General features: G+C 43.2%; 1 protein-coding gene and 1 non-coding gene across 4 annotated transcripts; both read left to right on the plus strand.

The window, feature by feature from the left end:
* The first annotated feature begins 2648 nt into the window (after positions 1-2648).
* trnay-gua (transfer RNA tyrosine (anticodon GUA)) lies at positions 2649-2737 on the plus strand. Its single transcript is given in 2 exon segments — positions 2649-2685; positions 2702-2737. It is a non-coding gene; the product is annotated as a tRNA-Tyr (tRNA).
* A 7875-nt stretch (positions 2738-10612) lies between these two features.
* Positions 10613-19806, plus strand: LOC100564112 (zinc finger protein 345). Of its 3 annotated transcripts, none has more exons than XM_008105620.3 (6): positions 10613-10861; positions 10979-11066; positions 12810-12923; positions 13796-13867; positions 15130-15243; positions 17288-19806. In XM_008105620.3, the coding sequence occupies exons 3-6, from the start codon at positions 12890-12892 to the stop codon at positions 19564-19566; spliced, it is 2499 nt and encodes an 832-aa protein (XP_008103827.1). In that variant the 5' UTR covers positions 10613-10861; positions 10979-11066; positions 12810-12889; the 3' UTR covers positions 19567-19806. The 3 variants fall into 3 exon arrangements, with proteins under 3 accessions (XP_008103827.1, XP_008103829.1, XP_008103828.1); XM_008105622.3 differs by having other exon boundaries at positions 13799-13867; XM_008105621.3 differs by having other exon boundaries at positions 10613-10820.
* Positions 19807-20229: the final 423 nt, after the last annotated feature.

A 20229-nucleotide genomic window follows, 5' to 3' on the forward strand; every position in this document is an offset into this window, starting at 1 on the left:
CTTGCAAATGTGGAGGGAGGATTGTATACTTGCACAAATGCAATAGACAGCTTTCACATCAGTTTTGTGACAACAAAAATGAACAAAACACCTTTCTTTTTACATTTTTTTTTAGAGCATTCAGTTCACAAACAGCCAAATGAAACAGGAGCTGAAACTCACTTATCTCAAAGCCATATTTGTATCTGGCTTCTTGAAAAATTTATGATGACTTCCTCCAGATCATTTGCACTTTACTGAAAGAAACCAAAATATGTGATTTTATTTGAGAAAGATGTTTTGACAAGAAAAATGACTTTGTTCTTCAGTCTGGAATCAAACCAGCAACGTGTAAATCACTAGCAACATCCTATTCTATGCTGCTCTACCAACTGAGCTATTAAAGAAACAAGTCCAATTTTGCCTTGTATCTTTTCGATTTGGATGAAGCTTCCTTTTAGAAATAGATAGCTGTTTACCTGTAGGCTATGGAGGTAGAAATTTAATTAAATCCACCATGTTTTGCATTCTCAATAATAAGACCACAGTTTTCCTGTTTTCAGTTTCCATTCCCAGCAAGGTGTGGTAATTTTAGCCTCTGTTGGAAGGAACTTCCATAGTCAAGGGGCTTCTACCAGTTGTTGTTTGTTACTTGCCTCTCCTCAAGGTGTGGCCAACACAGTTAAAATACATAGAGAAGACATACCATATGACCATAAAAGTACGTATACCAAGAAGGCTCTATTTTGTAGGAACTGACTTCAACGAGTCCCAAATGTGCCCCCTTCTAGTCTGCCATCAAACCACTACATTGTCCCCACTATAAGCAAAAAAATCCAAAGTGATATTGAAGAATATATCTAGTCTCATGTAGCTAATGACTTCAACTATTTGAAAGGATGTCATACATAGTAGCAAGATATTGGTGGGTTTTTGGGGGTGGGATGGGGGGTGTTTGCTGCTGCTCCTTTGAAAACTAGGACATGGAGATATGGATTCAAGCTGCAGGAAAAGAAATCCCACCCAAACATTATTTTGTTGTTGTTTATTCGTTCAGTCACTTCGGACTCTTTGTGACTTCATGGATCAGCCCACACCAGAGCTCCCTGTCGGCCATGGCCACCCCCAGCTCCTTCAAGGTCAAACCAGTTCCTTCAAGGATATCATCCATCCATCTTGCCCTTGGTCGGCCCCTCTTCCTTTTTCCTTCCATTTTCTCCAGCATCATTATCTTCTCCAAGCTTTCTTGTCTTCAAATTATGGTGTCAAAGTACTTCATCTTTGCCACCAATATCCTTCCCTCCAGTGAGCAGCCGGGCATTATTTCCTGGAGGATGGGCTGGTTTGATCTTCTTGTGGTCCAAGGCGCTCTCAGGATTTTCCTCCAGCACCAGAGTTCAAAAGTGTCTATCTTCCTTTGCTCAGCCTTCTTTATGGTCCAGCTCTCACATCCATAGGTTACTACGGGGAATACCATCGCTTTCACTATGTGGACCTTGGTTGCCAGTGTAATGTCTCTACGCTTCACTATTTTATGGAGATTGGCCATTGCTCTCCTCCCAAGAAGTAAACGTCTTCTGTTTTCTGGCTGCAGTCTGCATCTGCAGTGATCTTTGTGCACAGAAATACAAAGTCTGTCACTGCCTCCACGTTTTCTCCCTCTATATGCAAGTTGACAATCAGTCTAGTTGCCATAATCTTTTCTTGATGTTTAACTGCAACCCAGCTTTTGCACTTTCTTCTTTCACTTTGGTGATAAGGCTCCTCAGCTCCTCCTCACTTTCAGCCATCAAAGTGGTGTCATCTGCATACCTAAGGTTGTTAATGTTTCTTCCAGCAATGTTAACTCCAGCCTTGGATTCATCAAGCCCTGCATGTTGCATGATGTGCTCTACATACAAGTTGAATAGGGAGGGAGAGAGTATGCAGCTCTGCCGCACTCCTTTCCCGATCTTGAACCAGTCTGTTGTTCCGTGGTCTGTTCTAATTGTGGCTACTTGGTCGTTATACAGATTCCTCAGGAGACAGACAAGGTGACTTTAGTATCCCCATACCACCAAGAACATGCCACAATTTATAATGATCCACACAGTCAAAGGCTGTAGAATAGTTAATAAAACAGAAATACAGTAGGTGTTTTTCTGAAACTCCCTACCTTTCTCCATTATAACGTTAATAATAAACATTATTGGGAACTTCGTAATAGCAGTGTTCTATAGTGGAATATGCTGCCTCAGAGTGTGGCAGAGCCTCCTTCCCTGGAGATTTTTATGCACAGACTGGATGGTCATCTGTTTTGAGTGCTCTGAGTGTGTGCTCCTGCATTTAAAAGGGGTTAGATTGGATAGTCCTTGTGCTCTCTTCCAGCTCTTCAACTTCCAAGAGAAAACATGAACGACAGTCTGCTTATTCATAGCTTTAATTGCCATTCCATAAAAGAGCCTGCCAACTTACCCTGTGGCCACTAAACTTTTCCAAGGGACCTTTGGAGAGGGATATTTTGAGAGTGACATGTATCTCAAAGGAGCCAACCTTTGTCACTTCCATTTACTTGATGTGAAGGAAGTATTCTGGTAACCCTAAGTTTTATAGGCAGAGTCATTTAGCTTCACACTTAACTGGTGCCACACCCAAACTTAAAAGGTGTGACACCATGCCTCAGGTGTATCCCTTCGATAGCTCAGTTGGTAGAGCGGAGGACTGTAGTAGTGCTACTAAAGTAATCCTTAGGTCGCTGGTTCGACTCCGGCTCGAAGGACTTTTTTTTTCTTGCCAAAAATAATCCGCAAACAGCACAAGTGCCAGAAGGTGTTTCCATACATGATAGTAAAATGAGTTTGTGCTTAAATGAGCCTGGAATATCAATATCGACATGACTTTGGGCACAAGGACACAGACTATCATCTGTCTTCTATTCTAATGAGTAAGACTGCAAAAATGCTCCTTCACAAAAGTGCAACAGGGGCCAACCTCTCTCTGCCCCACATAAGTATGGCTGAAAAAATGGCTTGTCAAAATGCATGTTAAGCTGCAGAACATCTTTGGTGGAGATCTTTGCAAACACGTAATGGGTGAATTTGCGTAGAATAGTACTGAAACTTTTTCTTCATTGTCCAACAAGACCATTTTCTCCTCTATGCCCTTCCGCTACCTAAAACTGCCAGGCTGACTTTTAAAAAGGAAACTGAAGCTGCCATCCTATCCATAAAAGTGAATCAAATATTTTTCCACACAATCCTAACTGAACCCTGTTTAGGAAACTGTGAGCAAGTCACACACTCTCAGCTTGAGAGGAAAGCCATAGTAAACCCCCTCTGAATAAATTCTGCCAAGAAAACCCTGTGAGAGGTTTGCATTAGTGTCATCATAAATCAGAACTGACTTGTAGGTAGGCACACAACAACAAAAATATTGTAACAGTGTCTGGTAAATGTATCATATTCAATTTAAATTGTATGTGTTACTTTGTCAGGAAAAATACTTGATAGTTTACTGTGTTGTCAAAGGCTTTTATGGCCAAAATCACTGAGTTGCTGTTAGTTTTCCGGGCTGTATGGCCATGTTCCAGAAACATTCTCTCCTGACGTTTTGCCCACCTCTGTGGCAGGCATCCTCACAGGTTGTGAGGTCTGTTGGAAACTAGGCAAGTGGGGTTTATAGATCTGTGGAATAATGTCCAGGGTGGGAGAAATAACTCTTGTCTGTTTGAGGCAAGTGTGAATGTTGCAATTGGCCAGCTTGATTAACCTTGAATGGCCTTGCGGCTTCAAAGCCTAGCTGCTTCCTGCCTGGGGAACCATTTGTTGGGAGGCGTTAGCAGGCCCTGATTGTTTCATGTCTGGAATTCCTCTGTTTTCTGAGTGATGTTCTTTATTTTCTCTTAGTTTAGTTGACAATAAAAAATCACAATGATCTTCTCCATGAAGTCAGCTGTATTTGAACAATTAATTAAGGTTGGAATAGCAACTCCACAGCCTGCCCCAAATTTGGGGTATTATAGGAGTAGCCTTGACTTCACTGGAGCCAAATCCCGTGTTACCCCAAGATGCATTAGGTACAACCCATGGTGGCTCACAGCTTGTTACTGAAACACAAAGAATGAGTGAGTATATTTTCTCGTTTCGAAATTAGAAGAGAAAACCTAGGGCTTATCTACGCTGATGAAAAATAACTGTTTGGCACCACATTTTTCCAGTCCACATTAGCCCTGCAGTGATCCCATTGATGCCACACACAAAACACATGTCATACTGAGATCGCTATAACCGGCCACACATTTCCTCATGTCAAATTCAACTAAACGTTAGGTGGCAGTTTACATTCCCAATCTTTTGTGTTATTTTTGGCCATGTGGCTTTGGAAATTTCACTTTTGTCCCCCAATCATGCATGCAGATAAATGTATTTTTTTTATTAAACAGGGGTGCACTAATGTAATATACTGATATGCAAGTATCTGATCAAAATTAAATGTGGATGCAATAGACTACCAGGTAACCAGAATCCAAGAAATAATACTGCTCATTTTATAATACAGTAAAACTGTTACATTAAGTTAAAAAAATTTTATTTGTTTTTATTTGTGTTTAATTATTGTATTTCAAAAACAGTATCAAGTCAATACAGAGTTTATGGGATGGTATAGTATGGAATGGTATAGTATCAGACCTGTTTTTAATAGTCACTCTCAAGCATGCAGAAACTAAATGTATCTCTGGCATCTACCAATCCCCATAGGTGCCAGTTAACTGAGAGTCTATCACTTAGGAAGATGGGAGAAGGGACATTTTAATCTAGCCTCCTTGCTTCTAACCCAAAGTTGGAAGCAGACCAGAGGTACTATAACAACATGGAGAAGAGGAAGAAATTAAAGTACAAGTAAATCTATAGACTCCCTGGATAAGCTTTGCAAGTTATGGCAAGAAATCATTTTAGCATTGCAATCAGTAGTAAACTGCTAGCCTATTAGGTCAGCCAAAGACTTTTGCACATATCCTTTTTCTCATGCCTTAATGGGAGAATATGTGCCCCCATATCCAGCCTGGAGATACTATGAAAACTGGAGACCCAAAGCCATGCCTTGAGATCTGGCAATCCTAAATGTTCTAGAGAAACACTATAATCAGACCTAACAGTCAGGAAGGCATATTTCCTCCACACCCTACATTTTAGCTATTTATGCTGTTTTCAAACACCCAGGAGCATCCAGCTGCTGATAAAAGAGATTACAGGAAACAAGCCCCAAGCTTTGGCCTGTCCTAGCAAAGCAATTATGCTTATTTTTTTCATAGCTACACTTCCTGTGCACGTTTACCTGAGGCCTAAAATAATTGACACAATAGGACTCAATTCCAAATCAACGCAAGTTTGAGTAGTGAATTTATTATTTCCTGTCTAATTTTAGACTGTGAGCCTGCAAGCAAGGAATTGCATGTTAAACAAGTATAATACAGAAGAAGAACTGAGCTTCATAAATAGATAAAAACCATCACTATGATGCTGAGGATGCACATACCCATTCACACTGGGTAAGATAGGCCAACTTCAATCTTGCAGAATCATATCTATCTCTGAATTTGCAACTCATAATGTGCACTTTGCTTATCCACTATTACAACCTCATTGTTTTTAATTCGATGTTTAAATACTGCGTTTCTGTTTTTTTTCGGTTATTGTGTTTATATTATTATGGGTTTTTGTTATTGTATTTTGATGTTTCGTATTTTGTTACTGTTTTGTACCTGATTTTGCTGTAAGCCGCCCCGAGTTCCCTTCGGGGGAGATGGAGGCAGGATATAAATAAACTTATTATTATTATTATTATTATTGTTATATTATTATTATTATTCAGTTATTACTAGAATTCAGATTCATCAGAGTAGTGAAATAAATTGTGAGCTCAAATTTGCTTTGAGCAGAGTTCAGAAAAAGTTATCCTAGAGAATCTTTCAGTATTCTCTAACCACCTCTCATTATGGCAGATGGAACGTAATTGACCTCATTCTCCATCTCCACAAATCTCTACAATTCCCCATTCTAGGCACTACAAATACTATGAACATAATCTGCACAATTTGGCAATCTTGACAGATTTGTTTTCGATGGAAGGAGGCATCATTTATGTTGCTTGGCCACAGAAATATTTACTTTTGGACAAGCCCTGTTTGAAGGACAAGAGAAAATGTGTTTTAAAAACAACTACCACATTCCAGTCACCATTCCTCAGCTAACACCACCTCTGACAAAGGGTGCAGCTATACTGTAAAATTAATGCTGTTTGACCCCACTTTAACTGCCATGACTCCATGCTATGTAATCATTATATTTGTAGTTTGGTGAGGCACCAGCTCTCTATGGCAAAGGAGGCTAAAGACCTTCTAGAACAGTGGTTCTCAATCTATGGGTGCCCAGATGTTTTGGCCTTCAACTCCCAGAAATCCTAACAGCTGGTAAACTGGCTGGGATTTCTGGAAATTGTAGGCCAAAATACCTGGGGTCCCACAGGCTGAGAACCACTGTTCTACAATTACAGCTCCCAGGATTACATAGCATTGAGTCCCATCGCAATTAAAATGGCACAAAACTGCATAAATTCTACAGTTTGGATAGTAAATTTCCCAAGCTGTGCTCTCACATATGTGAATACCAGGTTTCCTGGGAATAAGTCCTGATGGACAGAATGGAGCTTAGTTTTGAGTAGGCAGTATTTTAGAGTGAATGAATGGATAGCAATTTCTTCCATTCCATTAAAATGGCCAAGGACTTCACATCTTTTCCTTAAGAATCTATATATGTGTATATGCCTTTAAGTCACGGTTGACTTATGGAAATACTGTGAATTTCACAGGGTTTTTTAAGGCAAGACATGCTCCATTGGTTTTGCCAGCTACTTCCTCTGAAGTATAGCTGATTGCACCTGGTATTCATTGGCGGTTTCCCATCCAGGTCCCATCAAGTCCCAATCAGGACCAAGCCTTCTTAAACCCCATCCACACAGCTGTATAAAATCCCACATTATCTGCTTTGAACTGGAATATATGCCAGTGGGGACTCAGATAACGCAGATATTGTGGGGTTTTCTACCTTGATATCCTGGGTTATATGGCTGTGTGGAAAGGGCCCTACAACAGAGGCTGGATCTACACTGCCATATAATCCAGTTCAAAGCAGATAAAATATTATATAGCAGTATAGATGGGGCCTGAAATGGGAGAAGCGAGCCTTGGGGTAAGGCACATTTGGAATGGAGAGAAACTCCTTTTCCCGGTTGCAAATTGGACAATTAAACCCACCCATCTGTTTACATGGAGTTGCAAAGGTTTTGGAAATCCATGGTGTGTCCAAAGTTGCTTGCACATGAACACACGCCCCAAAGAAACATGTGGCAACTCCCTACGGCTGTGATTTATTCTCAAACCGAATCCATTATTTATTCTCATTGGATTTCGCAAATGCTCACCTCCAAAGGAGATGGGAGAAGGGCCAAAGGCAATATAATATGCTTCCTAAACCAAGAACTACTACTGCTGGCAAACAAAATATGCCATTGAGCCAAACAACTTTTTACAATACTACACTTCTCAGGCTGATAATTTCAGCTATTGTTCTTACAACTGTAAATCCTGGGGGTTGGTGCTCATCTCCATTTCTAGGCCAAAGAGCCAGAGTTGTCCATAGACACCTCCAAGGTCATGTGGCTAGCATGATTTCATGGAGCACCGTTCCCTTCCCGCTATTGATCTACTCACATTTGCATGTTTTCGAACTGCTAGGTTGTCAGAAGTTGGGGCTAACAGTGGGAGCTCACCCCGCTCCCCAGATTTGAACCTGTTACCTTTTGGTCAGCAAGTTCAGCAGCTCAGCTGTTTCACCCACTGCACCATCGGGGACTTCAGCTCTACGTCTCTGAAAAAAAAATATGCTGCTGTGAAGCCTATATACTAGGCATGGGTAAACTTTGGCCCTCTGGGTTTTAGCCTGCCACTTTTGGACTCTTGCTTGCTGAGGTGTTCCTGCGAGTGTCACTATAGATCTTAGGAAGCTATTTCTTGATTTAAGGTGTTGGCTTGTTGACGGATATCCAACTTATGAATGAGAGACATCAAAGACCTCTTTTCTTGACCAGCCCTGTTCAGCTCTTGCATATTCTTTGACTGAATGTATCCATCTGGAGTGTGGTCTTCCTGCATGTATACAAATGTGAAGGGAAGTCATTAGGAGGAGGTAGCAAGCTTGTTTTCTGATACCCTGGAGACTTGGACATGAAACAATGGCTTCAAACTACACGAGAGCAGATTCCACCTGAACATTAGGAACAACAGTGAAACTTTCTTCCCCGAAGTGTGGTGGAGGCTCCTTCTTTAGAGGCTTTTAAGCAGAGGCCGGATGGCCATCTGTCGGCGGTGCTTTGAATGCAATTTTCCTCCTTCTTGGTTGGGGTTGGACTGGATTGCCCATGAGGTTTCTTCTAAATCTTTGATTCTATGATTCTTTCCCTACTGCCTTTTGCATTAGCAAACATAACACAATGTAACACAATTTTTGTTCCTGGGATATAAATGTAATTTCCTAATTGATTATGTTATTAAAAATTTATTAAACTGCAAATACTTTGTTTTTGCGGGACATCCTACAGCACATTTTGCTATAGTTTTTCAATGAATATCTCATCCAGTCTCCACCAATTCAACACAGTTTGTGGCAGCCACAAAACCAAGGGTTCTGGAGTATAACAGCAATGCATCCTTGATCAGTAATACTGCATCATCTTTAACTGACCAGTGAGCTCTAAGAGACATCTAGTGGCAACGTGTACAATTGCAGTGCAAGAACATACTTTTTTTTTGTTGCCGAAGGCTTTTATGAATCACTGGGTTGCTGTAAGTTTTCCGGGCTGTATAGCCATGTTTCAGAAGCATTCTGTCCTGACGTTTTATCCACATCTATGGCAAGCATCCTCAGAAGATGTGAGGTCTGTTGGAAACTAGACAAATGGGTTTATATATCTGTGGAATGTCCAGGGTGGGCGAAAGAACTCTTTTCTTTCCTTTCCTTGCCTAGTTTATCCATACCTCACAACCTCTGAGGATGCCTGCCATAGATGTGGGCGAAACGTCAGGAGAGAAAACTTCTGGAACATGACCACACAGCCCGAAAGACATACAACAACCCTGTGATCCCGGCCATGAAAGCCTACGACAACACATAGAACTCTTTTCTGTTTGAGGCAAATGTGAATGTTACAATTGGCCAGCTTGATTAGTCTTGCAGCTTCAAAGCCTGGCTGCTTCCTGCCTGGGGGAATCCGGTTGGGCGTAGATGGGAACCTAGATCTCCAAGCACTGGCCCAGGATGCAGTAGAGTATTAAACTATACTATAGTATTAATGCAGCTTGACACTGCTTTAACAGCCATGGCTCAATGATATGGAAGCCTGGGATTTGTAGTTTTACAAGATCTTTAACCCTCTCTGCCAAAGAGTACCGGTGCCTCACCAATCTACTAATCCCATGATTCCATAACATTGAGCCATGGCGTTTGTAATGTTGTCAAACTGCATTTATTTGAGTGTATGGCTGCCTCCCCAGAGAAAAAGAAAATGTTGCTCCCAGATATTGTTGGACTTCAATTAGCATCAGTAACAGCGGAGGGACATAGCCAGTGATCAAGACTTCGGAAGAGATAAAGTGGGGTATAAATATAATAATAATAATAATAATAATAATAATAATAATAATAATAATAATAATAATAGGAACTTGTGCCACAAATGGCCCACATGGTCTCTTCCAATTCTATGATTCTATGACTCCCAACCTGATTCTGGCTATGCCCCTTCTTGGTAGGTTTTCCCCTGACATTAAGTCCAGTCGTGTCCGACTCTGGGGGTTGGTGCTCATCTCCATTTCTAAGCTGAAGAGCCTGCGTTGTCCGTAGGCACCTTCAAGGTCATGTGGCCAGCATGACTGCATGGAGCACCAGGACCGGGCTGTGGCGCAGGCTGGAAAGCAAGCCAGCTGCAACAAATCAACAAATCACTCTGACCAAGAGGTCATGAGTTCGAGGCCAGCCCGGTGCCTGCGTCTTGTCTCTGTCTCTTTTCTATGTCATGGCATTGAATGTTTGCTTTTATGTGTGCAATGTGATCCGCCCTGAGTCCCCTTCGGGGTGAGAAGGGTGGAATATAAATGTTGTAAATAAATAAAAAATAAATGAATACCTTCCCACCGGAGCAGTACCTATTGATCTACGCACATTTGCATGTTTTCGAACTGCTAGGATGGCAGGAGCTGGAGCTAACAGCGGGAGCTCACTCCGCTTCTCGTATTCGAACCGCCAACCTTTCGGTCAGCAAGTTCAGCAGCTCAGCGTTTTAATCCGCTGTGCCGCCTAAGCAGCTCCTAAGCAGCTCTAAACTCCAGATGTGTCCCCTTCCTCCCATAACATATAACACTATGTAACAGTTACATTGGCTGTTAGAAATTGCGGGAGTTGAAGTCCAAAACACCTGGAGGGCCCAAATTTGGCCAGGCCTGATGTAGCTGCACCCTTTCTTTCTTCCTTCCTCTCTTGCACATCTGGGAGGCTTGGTCTCCTGCAGCCGCCAGAGGGCTCTGGGTATCGCTTTAGGAAGGAGAAGGAAAGGAGGAGAAGGGAAATAGCCCTGCTGCCTCCTCTGTGGATGTTTCCTCTGCTCCCGGCATCTGGCTTTGAGCTTCCTGGGTGACTCAGATGCAGCCATAGCAAAAGGATCAAGGCAGATGTGCTCCTCCTGCAGCACAGATTGGGGCCCATGGCAGCTTTGGGCAGATCTTTCCTACCCCTCATCTTTGCCGGACCAAGGTGGGAGCTCTTCTGGCCTGTCACTTTGCCATTGATGCTAGGTAATGCATTTGAGCCTGCCAGGGGATGGGAATGTAAAGATTATTGTAAGGGAAAGGGGGTGATTTGGGTTGTCTCTGCAAATGCCCACTGAACAGATGTTTTATGCTTCCTCGCAGGCTCAAGATTTGCAAGATGTGAGCTCAAATGATTTGCAAGATTCATCCTCAAGATATTGGGATATCCAGGATGTAGAAACAAGCAGAGGTAAATAACTTGCCAAACATAAGGTGCAAGGCAAGATGCTGTGATTGGTTGGTGTCAGATAAATGTAGTTTCTGGTTGATTGAGAATTACTATTAAAAATAGGCCTAACTGATGCTATAGCTCAGGCACGGGCAAACTTCAGCCCTCCAGGTATTTTGGACTTCAGCTCCCACAATTCCTAACAGCCTACCGGCTGTTAGGAATTGTGGGAGCTGAAGTCCAAAACACCTGGAGGGCCGAAGTTTGCTAATGCCTGCTATAGCCCCACATTATACCTGCCATAATGCCTGTGTTGACATGATATTAATATTGAAAGCAACTACAGAGAAACTGACAAAAGGGATGCCAAAATCCTCTTTAATAATATTGTAGATGTATATAGGTTATTAGATTTTATTGTTTATTGCGTGTATACTATATTACTTGCATAATGTATTATTATAGTTACTCGCTTATCCAAGCTTCTGGATTATCCAAGCCATTTTTGTAGTCAATGTTTTCAATATATCATGATATTTTGGTGCTAAATTCATAAATACAGCAATTACAACATAACATTAGTGCGTATTGAACTACTTTTTCTGTCAAATTTGTTGTATAACATGATGTTTTAGTGCTTAATTTGTAACCTAATTTGATGTTTAATAGGCTTTTCCTTAATCCCTCCTTATTATCCAAGATATTCGCTTATCCAAGTTTCTGCCGGCCCGTTTATGTTGGATAAGTGAGACTCTACTGTACTTATAGCCCACTCCTCTATTCAATCAACATCTATGCAATTTTAAATTTGTGTTTACTTAAGGTCGAGAGGTTTGTAGGAGAAACAAATGATGTGGTTAGTTATGTCAGTGTTCTTCAAGGATTGGGTTGCTGTCAATTTTCCGAGCTGTATGGCCATGTCCCAGAAGCATTCTTTCCTGACGTTTCGCCCACATCTATGGCATGCATCCTCAGAGGTTGCGAGGTCTGTTGGAAACTAGGCAAGTGAGATTTATATATCTGTGGAATGCTCAGGGTGGGAGAAAGAACTCTTTTCTGTTTGAGGCAAATGTGAATGTTACAATTGGCCAGCTTGATTAGCATTGAATGGCCTTGCAGCTTCAAAGCCTGGCTGCTTCCTGCCTGGGGGAATCTGGTTGGGTCTAGATGGGAACCTAGATCTCCAAGCACTGGCCCAAGGTGCAGCTACACTATAGTATTAATGCAGCTTGACACTGCTTTAACTGCCATGGCTCAATGGTATGGAAGCCTGGGATTTGTAGTTTTACAAGATCTTTAACCCTCTCTGCCAAAGAGTACCGGTGCCTCACCAATCTACTTTTTTTAACTATTAGTTTTTTCCTTTTCTCTTTTATCTTTCCTACTTTTCTATAAAAAAATATTGTTCTCCCACTTTTGATGGATAATTATTTTTTTAAATTTTCTTTCATGTTATATGAAAATTCAATAAATATATATAAGTACAGAAAGAAAGAAAAAGACAGAACAGACAGAAAGGTGGTATGTTGTTTCAAAGTCCAATTTTGATGCCTTGGAGGTTGAGTTCGGATTCAGTACACAGGGGTGTGCTGTTGCTCCATTCTCTATGACTTCCTCCTTCTACCTTCCTTTTTGGTCATCATAAAATCTATCCTTTTGGCCTAAAAACTTGCCCTCAACTCATATATGAAGTCGACTAATACATGAGCATAAATGGTAAACACAATATTAATCATTCTAATTGAAAGATTATTTTCCTCCCAGATGCCAGAGATTTTCAAGATAGAAGCTGAATTTCATGAACATACACAACTTCTTGTTCGCGAGTTCTCTACTGGAATATCATGCAGGAGAATTATGAGACACTAATCTCTTTGGGTAAGGATCTGTCACTGCTCGTACATATTGTTGGGTGTGAACCAAATGAAAGGTCCATTGCAGGGTCCATTGCAGGGCTAGAAACACATTGGAATCCAGCATAGTTCCTGAAAGACTATCATTATGTAGCCCTTAAAATACATACCCAAGAAGCTGGCAGGACTGCTGACCGAAAGGTCAGCGGTTCAAATTCGGGGAGCGGGGTGAGCTCCCTTCTGTCTGCTACAGCTTCCCATGCAGGGACATGAGAAAAGCTTCCCATAGGATGGTAAAACCTTCGGGCATCCCCTGGGCAACGTTCTTGCAGATGGCCAATTCTCTCACACTGGAAGCGACTCGCAGTTTCTCAAGTCGCTCATGACATGAAAAAAAATCCACCATTCCCATGATTCCCATAGCCTTTAGCCATGGCAATTAAAGTGGTGTGAAACTGCATTACCTCTTGAGTGTAGAAATCAAAGTTGACTCGAAGGCAGCAAAAACAAAATGCATACTCAACAATAGTCTGGCCATCACGTTTTGGACTAATTGTTGTTTCTGCACACTTTTCAAGGGTTGACCTGCATATGAAACACTTCAGTGGTCTAATTGGAAGGCAATTTATGAATGAACCACTGCGATCAGATATACTCTTCCCCAAAAGGGCTTTTCTGGTGCATCAATCAAAACATGCATTTTTCAGAATTGGCCTCTGGACCCACTGAGATTATCAACTCCTGACATAAACTGTAGAGGCCAGCAGGATAGCAGCTCCCCAAAATAATAGTTTGGGACAGTGTCAGTAAGACAGTGATGTCTACAGCTTTAAAGCAAAAGAAACTCACCAGCCTGCTTTGTGTTCTAATCATATCTTCTCAACTCTTTTCTGTTAGCAGAAGAGATGGCCATCAGCCTACCCCGGATTACTGCACTGACCGAGTCCCATCGGAGGGGGTTGGCATCAGGTACAAGTCACCTGTGTGACTTTGCGCTTCACCTGAAACAAAACTGAAATGGAATCTTATTAGATTTGTCAGTACAAACAAGAAACATTCCGAGTCTGCAAAGTTAACGTAATTTTTGAAAGGCTTTCTTTTGAAATGTTTGGGAGTGTTTGGAAAATGTATACAATTCGGTTATACAGGAATGTGTTTGTTTATTTATAGTTTTGTTTATCAAAGAAGGTAAGAGCCAGCCTTGCTAGATCAGACCAAAGGCCTGTCTAGTCCAAACAGCAAAACTTGATTTTGTCACTTACTAAACCCTACATGGATGTTTAGGCATACCTTGCTGTAGCCTCCTCCCATTTCACAGATTCTCAGACTCGCTGGCACTCATTTAGGTTTTATATAAGGCATTGGTTCTAAACCTGTGAGTCCCCAGGTGTTTTGGCCTACAACTCCCAGCCAGTTTACCAGCTGTTAGGATTTATGTTCTATTTTGACATAGACACTCCCTTCATCAATTTGATTGTTGCCCATACTGTTGTCTTATATGGGACTTTTAATGCCTTCGATGATTGTTTTAATATTTTTGCTTCAAATTATGTTTATTTAAACTATGATCTGTTTAATTAGTTTTTATGTGATGCTTGTTGTCTTAACTGTTGATTTTATGATGTTATGCGATTTGCTGGGCTTGGCCCCGTGTGAGCCGCTCTGAGTCCCCGTTGGGGAGAAGGAGGCGGCATATAAAAATAAAGTTGTTGTTGTTGTTGTTGTTACTATGGGAGTTCAAGGCCAAAACATTTGGAGATCCACAGGTTGAGAACCACTAATATAAGGGATGGCATTTTACTATGCCTTTCCATATAATGCAGTGGTTCTCAACCTGGGGTCCCCAGATGTTTTTGGCTTTCAGTTCCCAGAAATCCTAACAGCTGGTAAACTGGCTGGGATTTTTGGGAGTTGTAGGCCAAAAACATCTGGGGACCCCAGGTTGGGAACCACTGATATAATGGGACTTGAGCATCCACAGATTTTAGTATCCATGTATCCTGGCACCTAACTCCAGCAAATTGCAAGGACCTACTGTATATAGTTGGATAGCGAAGGGCCTCTACATGCAGTATATTCCATCAGCAATTATAATGGGTGCTTTAGTCCAATAATGTCTGGGGGAGCACTGCTGTCCACTGCTGATACAAAAGGAAGTACTATAACTGTGGAGAGGGAATGAATATTCTTCCAGGTACTGAAGCTCTAATTTTGTTTTCCCTGTTCAACAGGATTTCCACTTTCCAAACCTGACCTGCTCTCCTGGGTGGACCGAGGGGAAAACCCATGGGTTCCTGGCCTTCAGGATTCTTTGGGAAGAGAAGGGTCAGCTGCTGCTCAACCAGGTAATGGACCTTTCCCTTTATATCCTGAATTTTCATCAGGAATGGAATACAGTGTACCTTACAACAAGATAAAAATGATAAAGAGAAAAATACAAAAAAGGTTTCTTGTTAAAACACCATTACTGTATATGATTTGCATCCATAAAAAATATTGATTTTACATTGGTGGAGGCCACTGGTGGCGCTGTAGGTTAAACTGCTGAGCTGCTGAACTTGCTGATCGGCAGGTTGGAATCTGGAGAGTGGGGTGAGCTCCCGCTGTTAGCCCCAGCTTTTGCCAACCTAACAGTTCAAAAACAGTAGGTACCGCTCTGGCAGGAACATAATGGCGCTCCATGCAGTCATGCTGGCCACATGATCTTTGAGGTGTCTACGGACAATGCCAGCTTTTTGGCTTAGAAATGGAGATGAGCACGAACCCCAGAGTAGGACACAACTAGACTTAATGTCAGGAAAAAAACCTTTACCTTTACCTTACATTGGTACGGGATGAGTACCCGTTATCTGAAATGTTTGGGACCTGAAGTGTTTTGTGTTTCAGATTATTATTATTATTATTATTATTATTATTATTATTATTATTAAGTACCTATAATTACATAGATATACATGATGATATATCTTAGCAATGGGATCCAAGTCTAGACTAAAAATTCATTAATTTTTCACAAGCATGTGGACAATTTCAACAGAAAAGAGGGAAACCATGAAAATGAACAAAATCTGGCTACCAGTGTTAAAAAAAAACTCTAAAATGAGGACAGGAAATAAAGAGCAACACTCAGAAAACAGGGGAATTCCAGACAAGAAACAATCAGGGCCAGTTAACACCTCCTAACGAAGGATTTCCCTAGGCAGGAGGCAGCCAGGCTTTGAAGCTGTAAGGCCATTCAATGCTATTCAAGCTGGCCAGTTGCAATATTCACACCTGCCTCCAACAGACAAGAGTTCTTTCTCCCACACTGGACATTCCACAGATATATACACCCCACTTGCCTAGCTTCCAACAGACCTCACAACCTCTGAGGATGCCTGCCATAGATGTGGGCAGAACATCAGGACAGAATGCTTCTGGAACATGGCCAAACAGCCCGGAAAACCCATAGCAACCCAGTTTCATAAACACTTTGTACATATAGCCTGTAGGTAATTTTATGCAATATTCAAATAGTTTTGAGCATGGAACAAAGTATGTGTACATTGAACCATCAAAGGCAACGGCATCAATATTTCAGACATTCACGTGGACGATTTTGAAGTATTTCAGATTTTGGAATTCCAGATGAGAGATTCTCAACCGATATTCCTCAAAGAGGAAAAAGCTAAGCATGTTTTCTGCTTCAGTAAGTGTTTGAAAGGGGAGGAGAATATCATGGAAGTCATATAAAAGGGTGACCAAATGAAAAAGTAACTTTGCAAAGTTCTTTCTGATCATGCAAGTGACAGAGTTTGTGAAATCTACTTTTTTTGCTACAATTTCCATGCTGGTCTGGGGAATATTATGAGTGGTAGTTCAAGAACAGTATGTTTTCCTATCTCTGAAAAGTGCCAGAAACACAAAATGAGAAAATAGTAACTGCCTTCCAGTAAGTTCACTGTAGAAAAAGAGACACGTATGTACTCCCCCATCCCCTCTACCCTTTAGTAAAGGTAAAGGTTTTCCCTTGACGTTAAGTCCAGTCGCAACCGATTCTGGGGGTTGGTGGCGGCATGACTGCATGGAGCGCCATTACCTTCCCGCTGGAGCGGTACCTATTGATCTACTCACATTTGCATGTTTTCGAACTGCTAGGTTGGCAGGAGCTGGGGCTAACAGCGGGTGCTCATTCTGCTCCCGGGATTTGAACCTGGGACCTTTTGGTCTGCAAGTTCAGCAGCTCAGCGCTTTAACACACTGTGCTATCAGGGGCCCCTATCCTCTCCCCCCTCCCCCCCCCCTTTTAAAGCACTTTGGAAAATTCATCAATAAAAACTATTAAAAAAGAAAAAGAAAAAGAGATACAAATAGAAGGCAGCTCGAGTCTCAATTGTTTTGTCTCTTTAGGTAATGAGCTGGGAAGGACGAATGAGGACATCCCTGAGCAAGAAATGCCCAGCAAGGCAGACCCACTGACAGGAGGGACCTCGGAGGAGAACTTGGTTGAAGGAGGGAGCAAATTAATAGGGACAATACCGAAATGCTCTACAATAGAAGCAAAGGAACAACTTCAGGCATTGAATACATCCAAAAACCTATTGCCTCCCGGAAAACCACAAGGAGGTGACAGAAGCCACCATTGTGCTGAGTGTGGCAAAAGCTTCAGCCAAAAGTCCAACCTTCTGCGGCACCAGAGGCTCCACCTGGATGAGAGGCCCCACAAGTGTGATGAGTGCGAGAAGAGCTTCTCTGAGGCCGAGGCCCTGGCCAAGCACCACAAGTCTCATGCGGGTGACAAGCCCTACAAGTGTGAGGATTGTGGGAAGAGCTTCAGCTGGACCTCCCACCTGGAGAGGCACCGACGGATCCACACCGGGGAGAAACCTTACGAGTGCAAGGAGTGCGGCAAGGCGTTCAGTGTAGGGTCGCATCTGGAGAGGCATCGTCGAATCCACACGGGGGAGAAGCCGTACCAGTGCACTGAATGTGGGAAAAGCTTCACCGTCAGCTCCACCTTGGTCCAGCACCAGAGGACTCACACAAATGACAAGCCCTACCAGTGTGAGGACTGCGGCAAAGGCTTTAACCTCAGTGCCAACCTCGCTGCTCACCAGAGGAAACACCTGGGCCAAAAGCCATATGAGTGTCCCGACTGTGGGAAGAGTTTCAGCTTCACTTCCCACCTGGAGAGGCACCAGCGAATCCACACAGGAGAGAGACCCTATCAGTGCAACGACTGTGGAAAGAGCTTCAGTCGCAGCTCCCATCTCTACCGGCACCAGAGAATCCACACTGGCGAGAAGCCACGGCAGTGCACAGATTGTGGCAAAAATTTCTACCTCAGTGCAGCCACCCTCCAGCACCTGCAGGCCTCCCCAAGTGGGGCAAGGGACCCCACAAAATGTGCCGAATGTAGCCGCAAACGGGTTGCCCCTCTGCCCTTGCCTCCACCGTCGCCGCCAGCTTGTAGCAAGAAACCCTATAAATGCCCCAACTGTGGAAAAGGTTTTGGTCAGAGCTCGTCGCTGGTGAAGCACCAGAGGATCCACACTGGGGAAAGGCCTTACCAGTGTCCAGAGTGTGGAAAGAAATTCAGCTGGTGTTCAGCCCTCATCAAGCACAAGAGGATCCACACGGGTGAGAAGCCATACTGCTGTGATGAGTGTGGCAAAGCCTTCAGCGTCAGCTCACACTTGGAGAGGCACCAGCGGGTACACTCTCCTGACCGGCCCCACAAGTGCACAGAATGCGGGAAAACTTATGGGGAACTGGCATCGCTGGTCAAGCACCAAAAATCCCATGTGGCTGAGAGCAAGCGCTATCGTTGCCCAGACTGTGGAAAGAGTTTCAGCTGGAGCTCCCACTTGGAAAGGCACCAACGAATCCACACGGGGGAGAAGCCCTACGCTTGCAGCGACTGTGGCAAAAGCTTTAGTGTTAGCTCCCACCTGGATCGCCACCGGCGGATCCATACTGGGGAGAAGCCGTACCGCTGCAACGAGTGTGGCAAGAGCTTCAGCGTCAGCTCCACCCTCCTCCAGCACCAGCGGACCCACTCGAGTGGGAAGCCCCACAAGTGCAAGGAATGTGGGAAACGTTTTGTGGCCAGCGCTCAGCTGCTCACACACCAGAGGACCCACCGGGGTGAAAAGCCTTACGAATGCACTGTCTGTGGGAAGAGTTTTGGCTTTGTCTCCCACCTGGAGAGGCACCAGAGAGTCCACACAGGAGAGAAACCCTATCAGTGTCCTGAATGTGGGAAATGTTTCAGCCGCAGCTCCCATCGCAACCGCCACCAGCGCACTCATGCTACTGACTGTACCCCAAAGGGAAGCATGCGAGGAGCAACTGATGGAGGGAAAGGAGGGGATTTCTACTCTTCCTCTCAATCCAGGCTCCCCAAGGAAATGGTTTCTGGTATCCCCGAACCCCCGCTTTCTCTCATGCCGCCTTGGTGGAGTGAGGCAGACAGGAGTGCCAACACTTCAGTTGCTTCCATGTGGACTGAGGCACCAAGTCCTTTCCATGGCCCCATTATGCCCAATCCTGCCCCACCTGCGGGATTAAGGGGATGGGGCATGAAGGGGTTCCTACCTCCAGAGACATGGAGATTGGGAGAAAGCAGCTCCGGCTGGGTGTCCACTCTCATGCAAGAAGGGTGGCCACAGCCTCCCCCAACATCCTAACTAAATCATCAGACTTTTGCAGGGTGAGCTGGATTGGCCTCAAAATGAAGACAGAGACCTAACCCAACCATTCTGGCAGGGCACACGGCACAGTTTGTTTGTGGGTTGATGCCACCTCAGAACAGGGGCTGAGAGATGGAGAAGGGACATAATAGAGTGGCTGTGAACTAGGTGGGGTCTTTTGTCGTTCTGTGATTTGTATCAAAAGAAATTCTGAAGAAAAGAGCTTTGGAAACTTGATTTGTTATGGTTATTCGACTATGGTTCCCAGTATCCCTCATAATGGGATCACGAGAAGTTATAACCCTAAAAAAATTGAGATTTGCTAAGCTGTGAGAAGAATGCTGTATTGTATGTGAACCCAACCTTACTCTGAGGATGCAGAATTAATGAACTTTGACACCATTTTAACATCTTACCAATTTTTGAAATCTGGAGTTTGGTGAGACACTCGAATTTTTTGGCAGAGAAAGCTACAGACTTTACAAAATAACAGCTCTCGTGATTCTATAGCATTAAGCCATGGCAGTCAAAAGTGGTGTCAAACTGGATTAATTCTACCTTTTAGATGCACCTTGAACAATCTTCCTACATACTTTTGAACTAGAATTATTTTGGAGATGCAAGTCGTATAATCCCAGATGGAATATGCAAACTACCTTC

Source organism: Anolis carolinensis, chromosome 2 (assembly GCF_035594765.1).
Source record: "Anolis carolinensis isolate JA03-04 chromosome 2, rAnoCar3.1.pri, whole genome shotgun sequence".
Classification (NCBI taxonomy): domain Eukaryota; kingdom Metazoa; phylum Chordata; class Lepidosauria; order Squamata; family Dactyloidae; genus Anolis; species Anolis carolinensis.

Excerpts from the sequence above, each read along its gene's own strand:
- LOC100564112 (XM_008105620.3), top strand. The coding sequence starts at position 12,890 with ATGCAGGAGAATTATGAGACACTAATCTCTTTGG. Across the intron at positions 12,924-13,795 it reads TGAGACACTAATCTCTTTGG|CAGAAGAGATGGCCATCAGC; the intron begins GTAAGGATCTGT and ends CTTTTCTGTTAG. Across the intron at positions 13,868-15,129 it reads TCGGAGGGGGTTGGCATCAG|GATTTCCACTTTCCAAACCT; the intron begins GTACAAGTCACC and ends CCTGTTCAACAG.